Source organism: Eumetopias jubatus, unplaced genomic scaffold (genome assembly GCF_037043125.1).
Source record: "Eumetopias jubatus isolate StellerSeaLion01/CBP00866 unplaced genomic scaffold, mEumJub1_p1.0 scaffold_14, whole genome shotgun sequence".
Taxonomy (NCBI): Eukaryota; Metazoa; Chordata; class Mammalia; order Carnivora; family Otariidae; genus Eumetopias; species Eumetopias jubatus.
The window spans coordinates 27,855,823-27,880,013 of NW_028274820.1; the positions used below are offsets into that span (position 1 = coordinate 27,855,823).

At 36.2% G+C, this 24,191-nt stretch overlaps 1 protein-coding gene across 7 annotated transcripts in view; it reads right to left on the bottom strand.

Annotated features, from left to right (window-relative positions):
- CACNA2D1 (calcium voltage-gated channel auxiliary subunit alpha2delta 1) overlaps positions 1–24,191 on the bottom strand; it is a 474,147-nt gene that overhangs the window by 10,963 nt on the left and 438,993 nt on the right. For 6 of the 7 annotated variants that reach the window (XM_028118805.2, XM_028118819.2, XM_028118796.2 and 3 more), the window contains 14 exons: positions 20,822–20,919; positions 17,175–17,262; positions 16,054–16,116; positions 15,315–15,418; positions 14,328–14,414; positions 12,916–12,983; positions 12,496–12,534; positions 11,041–11,112; positions 9,859–10,011; positions 9,723–9,775; positions 8,095–8,150; positions 7,549–7,678; positions 5,445–5,554; positions 4,439–4,521 (listed from right to left, as the gene is read on the bottom strand). In XM_028118805.2, the coding sequence (XP_027974606.2) occupies positions 4,439–4,521; positions 5,445–5,554; positions 7,549–7,678; positions 8,095–8,150; positions 9,723–9,775; positions 9,859–10,011; positions 11,041–11,112; positions 12,496–12,534; positions 12,916–12,983; positions 14,328–14,414; positions 15,315–15,418; positions 16,054–16,116; positions 17,175–17,262; positions 20,822–20,919 (1,204 nt within the window). Of the gene's footprint in view, positions 1–2,662; positions 2,798–4,438; positions 4,522–5,444; positions 5,555–7,548; positions 7,679–8,094; positions 8,151–9,722; positions 9,776–9,858; positions 10,012–11,040; positions 11,113–12,495; positions 12,535–12,915; positions 12,984–14,327; positions 14,415–15,314; positions 15,419–16,053; positions 16,117–17,174; positions 17,263–20,821; positions 20,920–24,191 lie in introns of those variants that run through there. The other variant, XM_088018662.1, reaches the window with a different exon arrangement.

Genomic DNA, 24,191 nt, shown 5'->3' on the forward strand with positions numbered 1-24,191 from the left:
CTTCTTCAGTTTCCTGTCATGTTTTCTGCATGGGCAGCCATGTATACCACGCCTTGAAATTAAGAGATAGATTCTAAAAACATTCTAAGTTGCAAATACATTGATGTGGGAGAAACCTTAGCATTTTTTTCTGTATTAAGGATAGATCAAAATCCCATGAACACTGATTAACCGGCTCATAGTCTGAGTTTTAAGGATTCTTTGTTTCAAAAAACTCTTAATTAAACACATCAACTGAGACTTCCTTTTTCCCGAGGTTTTCTTTTTAAGACCATGTATACTAGTGGCTAAAATATCCTCAATTTTCTCTTGTTAAACAGGTATTGCTAAACTCTTAAATCTGCCTTTGTTTCCCAAACCAGAATAACTAGGGGTAACTAACTGTACATAGTAATAGCTCAATAATTTGTAATTTATTTTCTGAATTATAGTCATTATATTCAAAAGGCAAATCAATCACTGGTGAAGACAACCCTCCAAATAATGGCTAACTTTGGAATTTAAATAGGTCTGTAGTCAAAGCACCTACAGCAGCTTCAAAGAAAATGTACTTGTAAAATTATTTAGGCAGCTGGGTACTACACAGTAAGTCTTTTCATAGGAATAAGTTGTCTAGCAAATAATTTCTTCTCCTACCACATTAATCCATGAAGTAGGTAGTATATTTGTAGGTATACACACATTTAAATAGTTGAACATACACCCATCTGGATATTCATTTTTCAGGCACCCAATAATGTGCTTTTATAAATGAGGTTTGCAGTTTGCATAAAAGCATGAACTTTCTCAATGCCACATATTATTGGCTTTACTTCTTTGATAAACTTTAGCTTTTTCTTTAGTAAACTTTTGTGTTTTAATGAAGTCCTCATAGCTGGTTATCTATAATTGATACCCTTCTTAGATTCCATAGGATACAAGGGTTTTGGCTTTAGACAGTCTTTCTTGAAAGGCTCAGAGATCTGTGAGCAGAATCTCACCCACCACAAGTTCCTAGTTTACAGCTAGACTAGCACTGAAGTTTAGACTTTCACCTTTATTGGTCTTCAGTGTCAGGAACTGCCAATTAACCTCAGTATTTTTGGGTACTGTTTACATTAATTTTTTCAACTTTGGATTGTTTCAGAGAAAATGATACTTCTTTTGATGTTATCATAGCAACACTCCAATTGCATAAACCAGAGTCACTGTTCCATACTGATAACTATGTTTTTAAAGACTCAACACAAGTCTTATTAATGTAAAGTATATGCCATCTACATCATCTTCTCAAGACTACTCATTATATATTCCTCAAGGACATAGTAGCAGGGACTCCCAGATGTGTTCTTTTCATCTTTCAAAAATTATTTCATTAAAATGTACTGATCCCAGCCAGCTGAATCCACAGTGATATTTATTTTCTTGGTAAGTTTATAGTTAGTTATGGTGAGAAAGAAAAATACCATAGAAAAATTCACAATCACGTTTTTGAGGGGACAGTCTTAGATGAAAAAAATGCTTACCTATAGGTTTTTAACATAAAGGTAAAGAGGGAAGTGATCTATATTTTTGTGTTATAATTAGCTGCCTGTATATCTTACCGAAAAATTCTATGGAGAGGAGTGAATATTTACACTATTCCTTAACTTTTTTTCTTAGCCTTACATTTTAGTTTGCTCATTCCTATCATGATAAGAAGTATAAAAAAATAGAACATGGAAAATATACTTTTTACTATAGTTTTCATATGTAAATGGTACAATCACCTGGGTAGGGATCAGTACAACATGACTTCAAAAAGCTACCTCGGTATCAGTTTTAAAAATAGGGAGAGGGGATCATTTAATTTTGGTCTTTTAATGATCCAAAGCAGCTAGCTCTCTTTTCACTTGGAATCTTGGGCCATGAAAACCATTATTTTATCATCCCAGGAAAAAGGTAGTTGTTTTCTGAGACTCGCGCTGCTACCCTACTTTGCTGCCCCTCTGATGAGCCCCTCCATTCACAGTAATGGCCATATCTCCATCTAGTGGTCCCTAGTCAATGAATACCTGGACAGCAATGAAGAAAACACAGTAAAAGTTGCTCCAGTGACACTAATCACGATGATTCCAGAGCATCAGAAAAGAAACTGCAAAACCGTAAATGAATCCCTGACCACAAGCTCAGGCCCTAAAACCTCTACTCAGTCAGTATTAATGACAGAATTCAGAAATTGGCCAAAGGTAATAAGGGATCATTTTAGCCTAGATACTAAGAATATCAATATTATGGTAGTAAAAATATAAAAAGTTGATTAAGTCATTTGTTTTTAAAAAAAGAAAAAACTGAATTACTGATTTTGAAAATAATGTTGGATGAAACTGAAATGGCTCATTCATGTTATGTTAGCATCTTTTGAAAATAGAGATGACCAGCTCTAATAATTGTCCTTAGGCTATTTCTCCTCATGAAGCATGTATAATTTTTCCCACACAGATTTAATCTTTCTATAAAACCTTAAAAGAAAATACTGATTTTTAAATAAACAGGAAAAGGATATGCTTGCTTTAGGATTAGAAACTTAAGCAATATTTGCATTTAGCTATTTACAAAACAATAGAAGTACCGGGATTTTAATAACCCGGTTTCAGGATACTTATCATAGTGGATTTAGGGATATGGATTATTTATTAAAATTTCAAGCCAAACACACACAAAAAGAAAAATTAGAGAAAGTGACTGACCATCCACACCACATGAAAACTTGCAGTAAAATGAAGAAAGGAGCTGACGTCATGGTACAGGCATGACTTGTTGTGCACATAAGTCGATCCTATTAATAACGGGCAAAGTAGCAAGTACAGGAAAAGGAAAGAAGACATACGAGCTGAGATTTCATGCAGTTTGCTGGCAGTTAGCAGTTTATGTGAGCCTCCATCCGGAGCAGATGCACAGTGACCATTGCAAAATAAGCATTACCAAAATATTTCACTGCTAAAGAAACACAAGACATTATTAGCACAGTACGCTACTGAGCAAGAGTTGTACTTTCACACACACTCCGATGTAGAATTCGCAAGCTCTTAGTCCAATCTTTCCAGGGCCTTGAGGAAGACCATCTCCTGGGCTGAAAATATTTCGGGTAACAGGGCTTTTGAGGTGATCTTTAAAGTTCAGCTAAGTGAGTTTAATCTCAGTCTTTGGTGACAAAGAGTTGATGAATGAAGTTTCCCTAATGAGCAACACTCTCCTTGGGCCCACATTCAACATTCTTTGGGGAATGATTTGACATGGGCAAAGCTCCTGAAAATCTAGCAGATGGAACAACACAAGTCCTCAGATCTGGATTTTTAAGTCTAACCGGATAAAATGGAAAAAAAACCCAACAAAACAAAACAATTAGGGTCAACTTGGAATCACTTTCTCTATCAAAGAGAAGCGATCAATAGTCCGGGCAGAGATAACTGGGATTTACTGTTACATATCTTGCTTTTTAAGCCTTACTCCTCATCAATGATTTATATTATCTAATTGCATATTATGGATCTGTGGAAATGCCTAATTTTTTGCGGGGGACAAAGGTGGCTGTGTGTGTATTTGAGGAAATAAGTACAGAGTAGGTAAGTCTACTCTAAATAAATTACAACCTCTATAAATGCACATGAATCAAGAGGAGAGCTGACATTTTTTTTTTTTTTTTTTTTGAGAATAAACAATGCATAGGATAATGCTCCTTGGAGTCTACAAGCTACTCCCTGCAAAGGCCCACCATGAACAATCAGAATCGGGGAAAATTACTTTTAAAATTAGTTTTTAAAAGTAAGCAGGGATTATGGTGTGGCCTTCATATTTGACAATATAGTTTCTTAATAATTAGAACCATACAGCTGACTGCATGCATTGTGTGTCAGAGGAAGAGCACTGACCTATAGGGAAGCAGTGGTCATCCTGACATCAGATACAATAATGATGTTTTGTGTAATTTTATCAACTTAACCCTTTGTAACTGACCTGGTCTAATATCATGCAAAGTGAAAATACAAATCTGTGATAGGGTCAGAAAGCATGTTAAAAAAAAAACGATAAAAAAGGACAAGAGCTGTTTCACAGGTTTTTAAATACACTAAAAGAAAGAGTAAAACTAATAAAAATACCTCTTGTATCTTCAAGAATAAATAAAGGGAGGCAACTCATATCATAAATAACACTGTTAATTACTATTGATGAGAAAGTGTTTAAAATAGCAAGTTGATTGGAATTGCGTTTGAAAGTACAATTTCCGTGCAAAGGACAGATAGAAGAAGCAACTGTGAAGCTTAGGCTAACCATGAACAATACTGAAATGAAAAATCTATCGACCGGCAAGTACACCATGTTAATGAGAACTACTACGATTATGTTTGAGTGAGGTAAAACTGTAATCTGTCTGACCACTGACTTCCAGTATGTTAATACAATAAACGTTTGGTCTTACCAAGACATTGTTATCAAAGCAGACATCAGGCCCTTTTCGGTATCTGGGTTGCTTAACCATATCACAAGGATCTGGACCATCAGCTGAAGACACTTGTTAAGGAATATGAAGTTTCTTTTTCTTTCCACACAATTAAAAAAAAAAGAGACACCTAGACCATTAGTCTAGTCCAACACAACTAGTTCAAGTGCTTGGGGATTTAAGGGAGTAAACTTCCAGAAATTTTCTTTCGTCAATTTTTACTCTGTATAGGATGCCCTTGGGCAAGTACTGAACAGGTAATTGTAAAATATAAGTAGATGAAATGAACAAATGCCACACAGTACATATAAAACAGCCCAAGGGAGAAATGGGTGTCTACGATGTAGCAAGTCAGAAATATAAGCTAATTGCTAACAGTGGACCTCAAACAGGTGGGACTAATTTTCTTTTTCCCCCAGAAACAACATGGGTAAATGCTACAGAGAACAGGCACGCTGTAGAATCTGCTGTCTACAATGCTTTACTAGTCATTTAGCATATTTATAACCAGAAGCAGTTTTGCTGTTGCAGCTGGCGCCCAGGACAGAACTGCCATTCTTTTTTAAGGTTGAATAATATTCCACTGTAGGTATACATCACATTGAACTCCATTTTTAACCACCGAGTGTTGACAGCTTTGCAGCCTACACCAGCCCCGCCTAGCAAAAGCAAAAACCCAGCACCGCTCCCTAACCACCAGAGAACCCCAAACCAGTTCCCCCTCCGGACTCTTTCAAGCCATTTCCAGATCTACTTGGAAACTTGCACTGTCTCCTCCACAAAGCCTCATTATAGGAGCAGGACACCTTTCATATTCTACTGGTACCCGGGTAGCATCATCGGTCTACACACTCAAACTGCCCCTGTGGGGTAATCATGGCACTCCGAGTGTTTTTCTCTTGGAGCATACACAACGTGACGAGGTTAAAAATATGTAACTGGAAGATGGCAGTTGCTTCCCAGCATCTCTGACGCCAAAGGATACAAGTCTGCTCTGCCTGTGTGAGCAGTCGTGTGTCACAGGGACAAGTCCCTTTGCTCTCAACCATAATGAATATTAAGTTGGTGTTCATAAGCTTTTCTACATGAAAGATTCTGTAAAATATTTTTAAAAATCACAGAAAATGAACATTTTCTTTTGGGGAGAAAAAAAACAAATTACATATTTAAATGAAAGCCAACATCTGACATCTTGAGACAAATCATCACCATTATAAATAGTAAAACAAAATGAGAATATTTTTAGCAGAGAAACATGACCATGTTTTTATTCATTACCTCTCCGGAATACTAGAAAATTGCAACAGATTTTTTAAGCGTTAGACCTCAATGCAAAATAAGCACTATTAAGTCGCTGTAACTCATAGAATCAGTTTTATTTGACATGCCTAAGCAACTGTATTTATTACTGAAAAACTACCTTAATCTATAGATAAAAAAAAGTAGAAGCCGAAAATGTCTAAGTATCTGGCCCAAGCTAAGGACAGAGTTAATCTAGATCAGTGCTGTTCAACAAACGTGGACATGGAAATGTTTTCTGCTTTGTCCAGTATGGTTAACAAGAGCCACCTGGGCTATCGAGCACCTGAAATGTGACTAGTGGGACTGAGACACAAAGTTTCATATTAGTTGTAATTAATAATAGCCTCTCAGGCTTGGTAACCACTAAACTGGACAACACAGATATAGACCGAATAAGGGCTTTCAATTCCATGCAGGGTTTTCTTCCCCCATGTCATAAGCTGCTTCTGCCGCCTTTAATGACAGATTACCATTTTTATCTTGGTTGCTAAGGAGTCATTTCTTTATGATTACACATCTTCCAAAAAAATGGAATTTTCTTTTTCTCCACTGAACTTGGGGCACAAGGATAAAGTGAATCAAAAACGACCATGACTGAATTTAGTATCTTGATTACAAAGCTGTACAATTTAACTTAGCAATCTGTGCTTTAGAAATTATTACCAAATACCTATTAGCTAAAGGATTCTGAAATTTCGAGATAACCATACAGCAACAATTCTGTTTGCTAAACTTGGTAGTCTGATATGTTAAGCTCTATACAAGACGGTATGATTTTTTTCTGAGTTGATGCCTGACTCTTCCCTTCCTATCCTCAACCTCCTCCTAGGACAGAGAGATTTGCTAAAGTAACTCACAAAGTCATACGGACCGTGTCTGTTTTAAAAATTCATGCTAGTTTCAGTTAACCGCTGCTGGAAAATATCTCTCTGTTACAAGTGTCTGAATCCCCTAGCAACTCTCCCAGCCGTTTCACATGCTCAGATGACCTCACCTCCTATTTTCTCTTCTCTAGGTTAACCCTGCTTCTAGAATACAAACCTGCCCTCAGTCACTAAAACAAAGTGTCCCCAATCCGTGCCTCTCTGCTCCGTTCTCAGGGATCCTGTGACATGGATGATCACTCGCTCTCAAAACTTTGAAAAGTCCCACCTTGCCTTTTTCTTCTAGCCCTCACAACCAAATTAAATTCTCAATCTCTTCCAAAAATTGCTCAAGATGGTTTATGCCTGCTGATGACTAACATTAACCTTGATTTTTAGGAAGCGATATTTTCTCCTAGTTCTTCATCCCAATTTAAAAATGCATTCAACTGTAAATTTCAGTGAAGAGTATAAGTAAAACACGTCCCTCCCCAGAATATCTTTCTGTAAAACTATTTAGTAAATAAATGTAAATGGAAGTCATATATTCGGCTTAGGATTGCACAGAATTACTATAGTTCTTACTACAGTTCATATAATTCTATGACTTCAGAAAAATTGTTAGAGGGGTCCTTTTAGACAAAAATACAGTAAAATACAATAAAATTTTCCAGGTTCTGCCTTAAAGTAGGTGCACTTGTCTTGATCCTACTATGATAGTTGACAGAATTACAACTTACCCACTCAGGATGAATTCTTGAAAACATAAATTTTAAAAACCTACAGCGAAACTAAAGATCAGTTTCCAACTGCAAATAGTCCTGTCTCTCTCAGACTTGAACAAGTTACTTTTTGTAATGATTATAAAAGTGAATCTAGTTTCTCAGTGAACTAGGACTGTTCCTAAAAGGAAGAGAGCTTTACCTGGAGCAGTTCCCACAGTCTAATACACCACTGAATGATTTGCTGTCATTATCGAAAAAATACTGGGTTTGTTCGGTAATGCAACTCTGCTTTGACAGAGAAGCTGTGAAGTCCTCTTCTTCCATCTCAACTGTGGGGAAAAACAAACACACACACACACACACAGATCACCAGGAGCGTACACTATGGTCAGTGCCCAGAGCCTTCATTTCTCAGGGGAGTAAAGCAAATGTATAAGGGCAGGCACCCTGGGTTGCTTATTTATCGGTGGGTAAGGTAGTGGCAGCCCCTAACAGATGCCTAATAAATACCATGAGAATAAATTCAATAAATAGGAGGCTACAAACTTGAGGCCAATAGGACAAAAAAAAAAAAAAAAAAAATTGCTAACACATGAGGAAAGTTTTGACAGAAAGATTCCAAACTACCAATGGATGGGCTCTTTCATAGACACAAACACACATATTTTCTCACTCAGTTTGGTGAACTCAGCATATCCCAAAACAAAATTTTAATTATTATGACAATAGCTAAGTATTCACATACCTGCCTCAAGAAGCCGTGGAAAGGTCAAACTCAGGAGAAACTGCTGTAGAATAGACCTAAGTTGTAAATATGAATAATGAGTGCTCAAAATCTAAATAGTTCCTTCATAAACTACACAATAAAAACCTGAATAATTCTGCCTGTACACATTTCTTTTTCCTCTATTGAGACAAAATTGAGGAGCATTTTTATATAAGTATTTCTTAAATTTTACAAAACTGTAATTTTGTTTCTGTATGAGAAGTCATGAAGTCAGAAATATTCAGGACCACGTGAGAGATACTTAGGGGTGAGGAGGCCTAATAAGACAAGCCATGGTGGAGGAGTGGTAAATCTGAGTGTCAATCTTTCATAGCATAGAATTTACATTCAGGAGCGCTTCCTTAGTTTAGTTTTAAAACTCTGTGCTGGAGCAAAAGCAAAGATCAAAGAAAAACAACTTCAGGCCAGGGGGTCTGTGAACTCTTTCCTTGACGATATAGAATGGATTTCTAAATACATAACATGACATTCATGACCTAAAATAAACCCATGATATCTAGGGAGTACAGCACATTTCAGTTTTATAGTAAATGACAATTGAGCCAATATTATAGAGTAGTACAGACATTATAGAATCATCTGGAATTGAATTTAGTTAAAAAAAAGTAGGGGAGAGGGTGTTGAGAAGGAGGTAGATTCGGGCCAGAAAATAAGATAAAGCCAATCATGTACTTCAAGATTACTATGAGATTTAGAAAGCCCGAGTCAACTAATATATAAATAAATACGAGTGTCACAATAGAAAGCACCATTTTGGGGTTTTTTTTTCCCCAGAAAAAATAGGATTTTTAATCTAAAATCTTTGTACCATTTTATGAAAGTGGTATATGAAAACAATCACCTAATCTTAGCTGGGAAAGCCTCACCATCAAAGGAATGTGAAAGATTAATCTACATGGAATAAGGCTGGGACGATATGGTAGGGAAAGGATACAAAAGATGGGGGAAAAAGGAAGGAGGTAAAGGAGGCGTGAGGGAGAGAAAGGATCCCAGACAGAAAAGGAGGTTTAGTTACTTGACCAGAGCCAAACAAATTTGATCTTACAGACTTTCCACAGTGCCTCAGTTTAAATGTCTTATTTTCATAGGTGCTAGGGTGTAAGTGAGGTGTTGAAGGAGGTAGGAAGGGTGAATGGGTAAAAAGGAAGAATTAGATCCATTTCAGCAACATGATGCCTCTTAAACTCTGCCTGAATAGGAAAGAGGTGAAGAGAGAAGTCATGATGTCTTGCATTTGATCCACGAAGACATCTAATTTGGACATTGAAGGCAACCGGTAGAAACTTTTTATAGGTGAATATACCTACAATTTAAAGAATTGAGTGTAAAGAGGAAAACACAAGAGAATGTCAATGGATCTGTAAAGAGGCTGGAGTTGGCAGGAGGAAACACTCTTTTCATATGAAAAGCTGAGTAACTGTAGCAGCTTTAAAATGGACCATGTCAAGATGATCAGATTGTGATTTTGGAAACGAAAAAAAGGAGTTCCCCTTATAAGGATTCACATGTCACAAAATCGGCATTGCCATCAAATCCGTTACCATTTTACACCCCCTTTCTCATTACCAGTACAAATCGTGACTTACCAAGCAGCGGCAGTGGCCCACCAGCCAACGTGTAATATGTCTGCTATTGATGGCTAGAAAATAGAATTCAAGAGTCGTTATGTAAGTGGACGCTGAGTGTGCGCTGGAGAGGAACTGGGGTGGGAAGGTTACTGACCACGTACGCCGAGCGATGCCCTGCTCCTTGCTTGGGTGCAGCGCCGGGTTCACACACCGACTGATAATCGTAAGACTTGTTAAAAGCGTAAACCGATATGTTAACCAGGTGTCTCATCAAACTTGGATCGATCTCTCCAAAAAATCTTCCAATCTAGTACAGAAGGAAAAAATAATAAAGTTTCAAACTGACGCCATGTGTTAACACCCCAAATGTTGCCATGAAGAGCAAGCAGTGAGACAAACTGTCACCTAAAACTCCTCTGGAGCTGACAAACCAGAGCCGGGAAGCTGTACGCAATATTCCAAAAGAAGGGAAGTGAGATGAGGAGTTCTCACGGCTCAGGGGCTGTGTGTGATGTTTGCGGAAAGAATGGACACGGCTGACTGCCCCACGAATTCCTTGTGGGGAAGAGGAAAGTAGCATAACTGAGAGAAACGGGTGGGACTGGAAACAGAAGAGGACCCTAAAGGGGCAAACGGGAGGCTCATCCACGCCAGCCCATAAACATAGCCAGTTAAGAAAGGCTCATTGTTGGGGCGCCTGGGTGGCTCAGTCGTTAAGCGTCTGCCTTCGGCTCAGGTCATGATCTCAGGGTCCTGGGATCGAGTCCCTTATCAGGCTCCCCAGGGAGCCTGCTTCTCCCTCCCCCTCTGTTTGTCCGCGTGGTCTCTCTCAAATAAATAAAATTTTCAAAATAAATAAATAAGAAAATGCTCATTGTTGAGAGATCCTCTCTTTTTAAAGAGAAGCCAGAAAGGTAGATTCAGAAATGAAGTAAGCTGGCAACTAATTCTAATTTGCTTAAAATCCTGTGTGAACCAATTAGCTTATATGCTGCCAACATGTAAATTTGGGAACAGAAACTACATCAGTTCAAAGCAGCCATATATTGAATTGGATATTAATATTCAATGTGAACAAGAATAAAAAATTCCTATCATGTTAAAATTCTCAACTATATGTTGTAATGGTAACTGTTAGTACTAGAAAGGAAACTCCACTAAGAAATATTAGCAAATTGTATTTAGAATGTTTCCTTAATAGTTTAGCATTTTAAAATTTATTTTATGTCAGTACTGTAATAACGCATTTATTTCTATAATGGTTTGAAGGACTTTTGTAATATTGATCAGCGACATACACTTTGAAAACTATACTTTGTCCCACTCAAGTACCTACCTGGTTCGTATAATCATCATGATTTGCCATCAAAAGAAATCCACCATCGTCTAGAATCACACAATCCATTACCTAATGAAATAAAAAACACATTTTGAGGATGGATATCGTTACTCCATCGTAGGTAGATGATGATAACAAAAACAGGAGAAAGCTTCAACTTAATCAGGAGATTTTGATGAAATAAATTAAGGACACATACAGATTCATATCAGACTCTCAGAGTTTCATATTCCCCGACCACACATTCAGTTAAAACTGTCAACTCACTATGAACAAATCCTGAGAACAAATCAGAAATAAACTTTTTGCCATTCCAAATGGCAATCTTGATGCCATTTGGTCATCTAAATGATCCAGGAAATTGGATAAACCAAAATATTTAATAAACACATACTTAATATTTTGATAAGACACATCTTTAAAAATGCATTGTGGGTCACCATGCTTCAGACTTTAAAAAAAAACAAAGAGGCAGCATGAGGATACTTAGGAGATTTAAAAGCAGAAAGCAAAACAAAAAATGCTCATCACAGAACTCAGTTCCCACCCAGTTTATATCATATTTAAATGCAGGAATCAGTTTAATAATTTTTATTGTATAAAATAACAAAAACATTGTTTTCAGAGTTGAGGACATATGCATTCCATTTTCCTAATGTGGAAGCAGCTCGCTAAAAACCTTGGCTCTGAAAACAGTCTTCATAGTCTATATTTACAAAGTCTATGTAAAATGGAGAAACTATAAAAAAATGGTTTGTAATTTTGCATGACTAGAAATGATAAGATCATATGAACCCACTGTTTGCCTTGGAAATATACACACACATATAAGAAGACTGGAAGAAAATAGTGGAATTCTTCCTTTTTATTCTTGGAATAATATAGTGTCATTCTTAGAGAATGTTTAACTTTTGAAGACAGTTGACAAAGAAGTAGAAGTAACAGAAGACAATATAAAATCCAATCCATGTAAGTGGAATTTAATTAAAAAAAACATAATTCCAAAATTTAGCTCAAAAAATTTTCTCATCGCTATAAATATACTGTGACCAAATACAGGTAAATTACAAAAGAAAAAGGAAGACTGCCCTTATAACCAGTAAAGGCCACGTGGATTAAAACTGCCCATTCAGGGGCACCTGGGTCGCTCAGTTGGTTTTGTGTCTGACTCCTGATTTTGGCTCAGGTCATGAGGCTGAATACAATTGAGATTGTAGAGAAGAGAGTCTATACAGAAACAGGCTTTTTAAAGGACCTTAACATGCGAGTATTTTTAAAAATAAGGTTAGGAATTATAAGCATATAACTCAAATTCTTATCTATAGGTTAGTTCAAGATTCCACAAAATAATAATTTTAGCGTTTATTTAAAAATTCCTGCATTTTTAGCATTAAAGTCTTAGCAATAGTAACACAAAAAATTACAGTTAAAAATTTTAAAGAGTTTTCTTACATCACTGTTCCTTTTGCAGTCACAAACTGGACCAGCACACTGAAAGACAAAATAATACAATTATTGCCACACATTTTTACTTTAAAAGAATGATTACATGATATACTATTACCAGGTTTAAAATCTTAGAATAATCTATCAAGTCTAAAAGTAAGATTAAATGACAGTCTACCCATCATAAAAAAGTAATAGTTTTATCTTTATAAAACATCAAATAGCTATCTAGTATTTCAAACTATAACACAAATATTTTTCTTATTAACTAATTAAAAAAAAATCTTTCCAAAAATAGTAATTTATAGTTCTGCTTCAATTTAGTAGCACTGAAAATTTATTTTGTCAATGTTTCTTTACTTTTGCTTTTCTCATTTGCATTTGACATGGAGTATAGCATAAACAGTTTTTAAAAAATTATCTTACCGGATCCCTGATTGATGTTTTGGTGAAATTCTCTATCCAAGAATTTACATCAATTTTAATTCCGACAACTGAAAAATGATGTAAGGAAAAATTGACACATTTAAAAAGTATGGCTGTGATTCTTAGTATCTATTTTTCCTCTCACATTTGAATATTCCTGGCAGGCAAATTTAAGTTTATTGAGATTAAATTAATTTCAGCTATACACTGAAAAGTTGATTTAAATTAATTTAAAAAGTTGCAATTTTAGTTAGGAGCCATATAATATTCGCTATATGGTAATTTAGCATTAAATTCGGGTTGAATCTCATGTTTATTACAGAGATCTATTTCTTGGAGTTTTCATTAAGAAGTAATGCTAATGGCTCTTAAACTATTAAATAATTTTATTCATATATGCAACACAGTTTATCCGTTGGCCACAAGCTGGCCAATTAGCTAAAATACATAGTAAGCTAGGAAAAAAAAACAGTGGTATTGTCAGGAATAGCCTTTTCATAGGAGGTCACTCAAGTCGCTTGTTTTCAGAGGCTTCCCTAGCCCTGCCGATGCATGCACCAGGTGCTTAAGAAATGTATGTCCAGGATAGATAAGTGGGTGGGAGGGGGGAGTGAATGAGTCACTGGGAGAGTGAGTGAGTGAGTGAGCCACTGAATGAATGAGTTAGTAATGGAGTTAATAGTTGAACCAGTGAGGGGTAAAACTGCCTTCAGGAGCAGGAAGGCAATCCACCTTTTCAATCTGGCCTGAGGTATGCTTTCTTAAACATCCAAATAGTGAATCATACAATGAAAAAAAAATTTCTACTTTATTGCACCCACTTATTCCAGCCTACTTCCAATTCCCATTGATGCTCAGTTTTATGATTTGTTTTGTATTCTGGCCTGTTTTAGCAAGAAAAGTCATTTTTCTATTTTATTGTAATTTTATTTAAAAATAAAGATTCTTACCTAATTCATTTTATCAGGCACATAGTATAGATATGCCATAACTTATTTATCTTTTCCCCCAGTGATGAAAACTTAACTCTTCCTGTTTAACTTATTACAGATATTCACATCCTTGGCTGAATATCCTTTTGTGTACTTGAAAGTATCTTGTAGGACAGACTTATAGGAAGTGGAAATGTTGGATCAATCCGGCATTTAGAACTTTGACTCCATAAGTTTGTGTCAGCATTGTATAAATATACACACTTTGAAAATCCCTCACCTCTATACAGTATCAACTTTATTATTCCCCAATCTCAGAGGTAACTATTTGTATTTTCCATTTTTAAAAATTTGCATGTCTGTCTTTATTTTGCTTTAGGCTTTCTGATGACCTTCCTGGTAAGTATTGTGAAATTTTACTATAAATATTAGGTCACATTTAATTTTGGTCATGTGTATGTATACAATATACATCCTTACCTGCAGGTTTAAGAAGTTTTCCTTGGATATATATTTCTACAGCTTTGCTTACCATAATGCCTGATTCATAAGCACCAGGTCCGCTTTCTAAAAAAAGAAAAACAACAGAAAAGGAAAACAGGCCTGTCCAGACACATCAAATAGTGAATTTCTCTTAATAGGTGAATAGTGTTTTGCGGAAGTATTCTAGAATAGAGGTAACAAGGAGGTGTGTAGTCCTCTCTTGCCTCTTTTTTCTCTAACTACCAGGCTCACTGGAGTGTCCATGAGTTATTTTGAATGAACTGACTTGGGGGTGTGAATTATTCAGCTGGGCTTCATCTACCTTCACAACAAAATGGATGCATGCCAAATCTCTGCTTCATGACATTTGCTAAAATACTGGGGAGGCCGCTGAAGTGAAGTGGAAAGATTGTTCTTAGAACCCAAAATGGCCTTTGCATTTTAGAAGACCGAAGTTCCTGGACAAAACTCCAAAATTCTCTGAACTTCAGTTTCCCCTCTTGTGAACATGAGGATGAATAACACCTCCCCCGAGAGAGGCTTGGGGATTAAATTAGGAAGGTTTTGGGACAGAACCCAAGAAAATATTTTAAAATGTGGGCTATTGATAATTTTCATAAATAATACATTGAACTAAAACTGATTACCTGATGAATTACATTTTTTAAAGTCACTAAACATTCATCACCTATTTGCAGTTCGTGAAACAAAAGATTATCTACATGTGTTTCTATGTATTACGCATGCCTGTAGATATGCTATCTCTTCATTACTGGCTGTTTCCTGTGTAGGCATTTTACCTCCTCAACTAAATGAATGCTTTTGTCTTTCCAATGTCATGCATAGAGTATATATTGAATAAGGATTGTTCTGAGCAATTAACTTAAAATGCATGGTTTTGGCAGGGGGGGAGCAGGTAGGAACAATAATTCATTAAAAAAAAAAAGAGGAAATTGAGAATGCTGAATTCCAAGTAATACTTACTGTTAAAGTAGGGAGCAGTGAAAACATAGTTATCATTATCGAGACTCCTTTTATAGAAGCTGTCCTCATATGTTTCTGGGTTTTCTTGCCAGTTTTCTCCAGCCCTAAGGAGGAAATGGCTCATCATTTTTATTCTCTAATCTGCCTGATAACCTACTTTGCCGTGAATATTGTGAAATTTTACAGAAATGCCTACATCTCAGGTATGTCTAGGAAAGTCAGTGGTAATTGATGGTGTAAATGATACTCGTTAATAAGCAATATATCACCGTAGAATGATACTGAGAGTCAGAAAAAGCTCTTAGTTTTACTCTGCAGGTAATTATGTACAAGTCAGTTAATAGTAATAAGCCTTCCCAGGCCGCTTTACAGACTGTTCTGGAGATAAGAGATAAGATCCATTGAAGAACAGTGAAAACAATGATGCGCTATGAATGTATTGCCAATAGACTATGACCGTTATGTTCATTTAGGTTAGCTTGTGTCTAGAGGCAAAAAATCTTTTAAATTTTGCAATAAACATCCAAAATATCCAAAAGTATAGCATTTTATATTAGCTATAATCATATAGCATTTTTAAAGAAATAGGGGATTTTTTACTATTGTAAATAGGTCAGTGACTCCATTTTAATCTAAGAATCAGTTTCTCCACATAATGGCTTCCTTATCCAGTAATGTACACAACCTCAGAGTCGTCCTTTGTAATGTACTGATTTCTACAGACCTTATTTGAACTTACTCTTTGGGATAAACTCTGGTAATCCCTCCATCAGTCACAACAAACCGTGCTTTCACTCCCTTGCTAAAACAGAAGACAGAAGAAGGAAATTTTTTATTCCACTTACTCTCAGTAAGATAATAATTTAGGTGTTGACATAATAATAAATGAGCAATAATAAATAAATGAAATAAAATGAGTTCCTAAAATAAAGGAAGACAAAGTAAATATATCAATATATGTAAACTATGTTTTATTAGTGAAAATATCTGGGAAATAAAGGGAGGATTCTCTACGAAGACACTTCAGAGTAAGGAAGAATATAGCTGCATTTGGAATTAGCAGAGATGACAGAGGCAGCAGGTAGACCGTACATGTAGAGCCAAGAGTGAAAGTTAAGGGAAAGCTTGTGAAGAATGTGACAGTATTTGGTGTCATAAAAACAAAAGGCACAAGGTAAGAAGCAACAGGAAGTAAAGTTTCAAGGACCAGCTTCTTCGGACTGGTCAGCTTGTCAGTGATCTTGGAATCCATGCCGGAGAGCTTCACCTTTATCCTGAAACTGGAAGTGATGCACCTGGAGAGTAAGACTGGCAGGGGTGAGTTCTATGGAGAACAGACGAGGGGCTCTGGGGAGAGGAATCAGAAGCCCTAAGGGCAGAAAGAGCAGTTGCTATCATTTCTTAGAAATGGGAAATTAGGAACGTGGGTGTGAAGAAGACAGGGCAACATTGTTAGGAGAAATATTTAGCATTTGGTGACTGACTGGAAATGGAGTAGGGACTGTAAATGAGAACCATAATTGGATTTCTCAATTTATTGACTGGGTGTATGGTGGTGTTATTAAAAGGTCAATCAAGCATTCACTGGAAGCCCCATTCTATTACAAACACTGAAACACAAACACACCTATTTAATGTGGTTTGTTCACACTGCAGTGTATAAGCAGAGAAAGCTAAGTAAGTGTGAATGCAAGTTCTCAACAATTGCAAGATGTTTTTCTCAGGAAATTGTTATTAAAGATAAATGATCAACTCTAAATTTATGAGGCCTATTTTCCAAATATTTCTCGGGGAAAAGCTAAACTGAAATGCAGAATATATATATATATATGTATTTTATTAATAAGAACAAATACTCACATGTTTTTCTGCTTACTCCAGTAATTTTGGACAAGTTCATTTGTAAAGCCTGCATCCAGCAAGACTCTATTAATCAAATCCGTGTTACCTAACCCAGAAAAAGGATAGCCTCAATTACACCCACATAGTTTCTCCATTAAGATAATAATGAAACAAATACATTCTCTATTTGTACAAGCAACTTAGAGTGGATAATATTTCTGTGAATTACAAAATATATCCAATACTAATTTTCTGCATGTTTTTTTAATATTGTTCATCTTACCTCCTATTTTTCAGGCTATGGCCAGAATTAATAGAAAAGCCAATTCTAAATGAAAATTATTTTGTAAACTTTAAGATAAACAATGAGGAAATAGCCTTCCTCTCTCCCTTTTTTTAAAAAATAGGTTAGTATGGTGATTCTAAATGATCATAATTTAATGGACTATTTTATATATAAATATAAAACTACTTAATTTGTATAGTTTTCTGTTTGTATGTTTTGGCCAAGGAACTGAATAACTTAACACAGACCAGCACTCTCCCAAGAAGGCTTTTGGAATCTGGTGGTAATGGTGAAAGACCACAGGCTTCAGGATGTCATTTTTGGAATAACCAAAGAACATCTTAGCCCAAGTTCCTAGGTAATGGAGGGGCAGATGGCCATGACAAAGGGTCAATTAATAAACATTCTTGGAAAAATGTCACCTTTTCATCTCTCTTGGCTCCTCTGTTCCAAGCCCATGAAACTTTGAATAACCTCCAAGTATACTCTGAAACTTCACATTTTTGATAAAATTTCATTTTACTCAGGTAAGGAATATGGAGTCTTAAATATCTTATTACTACAAGAGGTGGGGAGTAGACTAGAAAACATTTTAGTTGATATTCAGTATATCTTTCACCCAATTTTAAAGGATCAGCTTAATCCATATTTTAGACTTCATTTTAGGAACTATTTTTATTTTAATTTTTTATTGTTATGTTAATCACCATATATTCCGTCATTTGTTTTTGATGTAGTGTTCCATGATTCATTGTTTGTGCATAACACCCAGTGCTGCATGCAGAATGTGCCCTCTTTAATACCCATCACCAGGCTAACCCATCCCCCCACCCCCTCCCCTCTAGAACCCTCAGTTTGTTTCTCAGAGTCCATCATCTCTCATGGTTCGTCTCCCCCTCTGACTTACTCCCCTTCATTCTTCCTCTCCTGCTATCTTCTTCTTTTTCTTTTTTCTTAAAATATGTTGCATTATTTGTTTCAGAAGTACAGATCTGTGATTCAACAGTCTTGCACAATTCACAGCGCTCACCATAGCACATACCCTCCCCAATGTCTATCACCCAGCCACCCCATCCCTCCCACCCCCGACCACTCCAGTAACACTCAGTTTGTTCCTGAGATTAAGAATTCCTCATATCAGTGAGGTCATATGATACATGTCTTTCTCTGATTGACTTATTTCACTCAGCATAACACCCTCCAGTTCCATCCACGTCGTTGCAAATGGCAAGATCTCATTCCTTTTGATGGCTGCATAATATTCCATTGTGTATATATACCACATCCTCTTTATCCATTCATCTGTCGATGGACATCTTGGCTCTTTCCACAGTTTGGCTATTGTGGACATTGCTGCTATAAACATTGGGGTGCACGTACCCCTTCGGGTCCCTACATTTGTTATCTTTGTGGTAAATACCCAGTACTGCAATTGCTGGATTGAATGGTAGCTCTAATTTCAACTGTTTGAGGAACCTCCATACTGTTTTCCAGAGGGGTTGCACCAGCTTGCATTCCCACCCACAGTGTAGGAGGGTTCCCCTTTCTCCGCATCCTCGCCAACATCTGTCGTTCCCTGACTTGTTAATTTTAGCCATTCTGACTGGTGTGAGGTGGTATCTCATGGAGGTTTTGATTTGGATTTCCCTGATGCTGAGCGATGTTGAGCCCTTTTTCATGTGCCTGTTGGCCATTGGGATGTCTTCTTCGGAAAAATGTCTGTTCATGTCTTCTGCCCATTTCTTGATTGGATTATTTGTTCTTTGGGTGTTGAGTTTGAGAAGTTCTTTATAGATTTTGGATACTAGCCCTTTATCTGATATGTCATGGAACTATTTTTATTATAGCAGAAAATGAATCACTGTGAAAAACAGTCCATTTGAAAAGTGAAAGATATAATTTACTTGCCACAAATCCTTTTAGGTCAAAGAAATGAGACCATTATTCTAATTCATAATAGAAATCAATGTTGCAAGTAATTTCATAATTGCATTACTTTAATTCCGTTGTAATTTTAAAATATGCCCGCTGCCGCATGCAATAAGTCAACAGGTTATCAGTATTGAGCTTTACCGTTTTACGCACATATAATCTCATTTTTATATTCCAAAACAATGGGGGATATGAAGAAGACAACTTATAGCAGAAACATTTAGGTAGGCTAAAAAATTGAACAGTGAGAACTGTAATTTTACTGATGGATTAAATACTTCCATAAAAGCAAAATTAGAATAGCCTGAACCCCTTGAAAAGAAACTAGATTTCAATCACTGATACTTTTAGTTCTACACATTATTTGATAGCATGAGCTAAAATATGATTGAGGAAACTATAAATTTTACAGCTATTTTTTTAAAGATTTTATTTATTAGCGTGTGAACAAGCTGGGGGGAGGAGCAGAGGGAAAGGGGAAGCAGACTCCCCGCTGGGCAGGGAGCCGGCCACTACTCGCCACTCAGGGCTCTGGGGCTTGATTTACCCATGACTGATTTTCAGAGTAGCTAATTCTAATGCTAGTAACTGAAGTGAGCGGTGCTAGGAAGTTCATTCTTCTTATGAGATAAATTTAAAATCGAGAGATGGCTTCAATTCACTTTTTATAACTGAGGATGTGCTTTAACTCTTCCTGATGGAAAATGGTTTTAAAAAAGAAAAGCACAGGGGCACCTGGGTGGCTCAGTGGGTTAAACATCTGACTTCGCCTCAGGTCATGATCCTGGGGTCCTGGGATGGAGCCTGCTTCTCCCTCTGCCCCTCCCCCCTGCTCGTGTTTTCTCTCTCTCAAATAAATAAAATCTTAAAAAAATAATAAAAGCACAGGAGAAGAAAGAGTGAGGAAGCAGGGAGGAGGAGGAGGAAAGGACATAAAAGTCAGTTACCATTACTTTTTTTTTTTCAAGTTATATTTACTAAGATAAATTGATAAAAATATGTTGTATGTTTTCCTCTATATAGCAAGAACAATGCAATGAAAAACCTTCAAAATATTGAACACTATATCTGAAACTAATGATGTACTTTAAGTTGGCTAATTGAATTTAAATAAAATAGAGGCTACAGAGTGTGTGTGTGTGTGTGTGTGTGTGTGTGTATAATCAAAATTAAGTTTCTTAAATTTGAAAAGAGCCAAGGTAAGGATACTCTATTTACATTTAAACATTTGCAGGTATCTATTACCTGGCTTTGAAAATGTGATTTTCCTTCATAAGGAAATAAAAATTCTTTAATATATAAAAGGCCAAATTGTTATATTTTATCATTAAAAATTTACAACATAAATCAAGAAGCCAGCACACCAACACACTAATCAACCGAGTTGACCATGTTGGATACAGTAATGGTGACACTAAACAATTATTACAAATCGATCTATACTTACAGGATGGGTTGTTTGGCGTTTTTCTATCAATAAACTCATTGAAATTTAAAAGAAATTCAGTGTTGTTATCTGATATTTTAAGGTCATTGCAGTAATCTCTGAAAAAAAACATTTAAGACATTAGCTATGAAAATCACAACTTTAAAAAAAGCACACAGCCATCAGAGGAAGTGAAAACACTTTCTTTTACTACCTCTATGACTTTGCAGGCTGTTTAATTTCTTATTTCCATTTCCTCCTCTCTATAATGAAACAACACTTTGACAATAAGGAGTGAGTAGTGTGGATAATATATATTAAGAACCTACCCTCTGGGCAACAGGTGCTCAATAAATGTTAGCTTTTGTTCTTAATGCACTATTTTCATTTTATGTTGGCGTTTCCATGTAGAAATTAACAGAGAAAATTTAAAATACTCACTACATACCAAGAATAAACGCATTCTATGGTAACATTTTTATGAGCAATTACTGTTTTAAAAAAATAACCTAGTGAAAAAAGTGGCACTGATCTACCTACTTGCAAATCTCTTTAATACCTGGCTTAAGTATGCCTCTACATTCAATCAACTGCAAGATTCTATTTGGGCACATGAAAAAAATGTGTTCTCCTAAAGATATGCAGCTGGAAAAGACAAGTTTTCTATACGCTTCTCCAGTGTTGTAGCTATTCCTCTTCCTTTTTTTAATAACATACCAAAACTTGATTACTAGTAATTTCTCGGTAGTTATAATACGGAATTTGAAACAATGAACTTTTTGTACTGTTACACTAAAATTCAATGCATTATCTTACACTAAATCAATCTGATTTGTAACATCATGAATTGGTTATTTGGAAAATTTGCAGATCTGCCAAATGATGACACATTTCATTATAAGATTGAAAAATCATAATCATTAATATCATCACACTAGTCTCACCAGATAACTACTGGGAAACACTAAATACAAATTCGCCCCCAATTCTGATTTTGTGTGAAAGCACAGATTTTGTCATGAGCAAAAAACCCTGTTGTTTTCTTCAAAGTAGAAGCCTTACTTGATTTTTGAGAAAATGTTTATCAAATACCTAAGTCATTCTGTCAAAGAAAATTCTATTTCCTGAAAAAAGCACAAAGGGCACCTATTTCAGCTCCAAATTCAATCCCACAAGTGCTTTTCTTTGAGACAGCCGAGTTACTCTGGTATGCAGCAGAACTCCCATCTTCTCACTGAATATTAAAAGACATGTACTTGAGGGTAAAGCTTCAATGAAACTAGTAATTTTTACTGCTCGCATCAAGGATATTTTAAAGTGAGACTGGCTTTTCCCCTGGCAAGAAAGATTACAATAGCTACCAGGAGCCTTTAGTGTTACTGCCTGGATTCCTGCTAAGGTATCAGCTCCTCACAGCTTTTCTACTGTCCCTGCCAAGGTCGACATGAAGAAAATAAAAACATTTACTGCTGTTTTAGGAAAACAGCTTTGACCTGGTCAGTTCTCTGAAAGGGCCTCTGGAACCCATGGGTTTTGAGACCCCGACTTTGAGAACTGCTAACCTAAGTGTTTTGGAAATTGAGAATAAACAGAAAACAATATAAATGTAAGGTTGTCATTATGCTAACTAGGTTAATGCAACAGATGGGATAATCAAATATTGCAGACAGACGTGCAATTGTGTAGTGAACATTTTCAGATGCAAGGCCATCACCTAAAAAGAAAGCCTCAGAGAGTAAAGAGAAAGAGAATGTCAGAACTTCAAAAACAAACCAACAACAACAACAACAAAACCCACAAAACTTCTCAGTTTGTAGAAAAATTTAGTTTTGAGGGTTTAGAAAGGTCGCATGATTTTCACTCATTCATTACTGACAGAGTTAAAATGGACTTCTTCCCACAATTAGCATTTAACTACAGGCTATCACATACTGTTCCTTTCTCCTTCTAACTCATCTTTGAAATGTCTTTTTCATTTCGGAGAAATAGCAAAATTACTCCATTTCTTAGACCTTTCATCCCTTTGCATACCTTTTAGAGGTAGAAACAATGCTCTATACATTTATATTTTACTCAGAAGTACTGTATATTCTTCTGAGATCTTGAAATAGCAAGGAAATTTCCTAATCTGTGAAATGGGATACTACTACTAATTTACTACAGAGTTCTCTTGAGCAATAAAAATCATCATTCATGTAAAAGATTTAATACATGTTAGTTGAATTCACTGGCTTGTCCCACAAGTTGTAACATTTCCCTTCTCTAGTATTTACTCCTTCCCTAAACACATGGGCAAATTCTACTCTTCCAGTCAGACCACAAAAATGGTTCATATGTTAATCCTTGCTGAACTCAATAGTCATGGCTTACAAACTGGGAACTGGAATTCAGATTTACATTTATCCTCTCTGTGAGTACTGGGACTTCTACCCTATTTTTCCACACTGTCTAACAGTAAAGCTCAGAAAGCCAGTTTGCTATTCAATAATTGGGAGAGACGAATGAAGTTGCCTAGAGAAAAACACAGATCTGAGATGGAAGGAGAGTCTTATCAATCTATCACATCTAATGTCAATCTCTTCTTAGACTGTTAATGAATCAACATGTTAACATTCGGTGGGATCTTGTTCTGCCTCTAATATTCTTTCTAGCTGAAACTGGTTTTAGCAGTTTTAAGATGCTCAGTTACTTTTATTGGAAAAAGTGGTAAGATTGTAGGTATTTTTAATAATGGGTTTTAAAATATTCTTTACCTATTTATAGATTCTACAGACACCATATGTATTTATTCAGCACCTACTGTGTGCAAGGCAATGGATGGGATGTTGGGTATTGAATGGTGAGTCAAACAGGTTGAGATGTCGCTTTACTGGGGAAAGTAAATGACATAAAATGGACCGGTGCTCTAGTCGGGGAAATACAGTATTCTATGAAGCCATCAGCAAGGATGTCTAATGCAGTGAAAATGGGAAGGAAATTCCTAGATCAAGGAGCTTTGAAGTTGGGGTATGGGACAGAGTGGGCTGTGTCTGAGTACAGTCCAAAATAGAAGAGAAAATTAGTGGATCGAAAGAGTTAAGGGCGGGGGGGAACCCAGCACACATAGGAACCAAGAGAAGTTTAATGTGTTTGGAATTTAGAGCAGAGGTTGGCAAACTTTTTGTTCCAGGGCCAGATAATAAATGATTCAGACTCTATGGGCTATAAGGTCTATGCCACAACTCATCAACTCTGCCTTTGTAGTGAAAGCAGCCACAGACAATACATCGCCAAACGAGTACGGCTGTGTTCTAATAAAGCTCTGTATGAAAAAGGCAGGCTGCAGGCTATAATTTGCTGGCCCTGGATTTAAAGTATAAGGACCACACTGTAAACTGGGACCCAGTAAGGG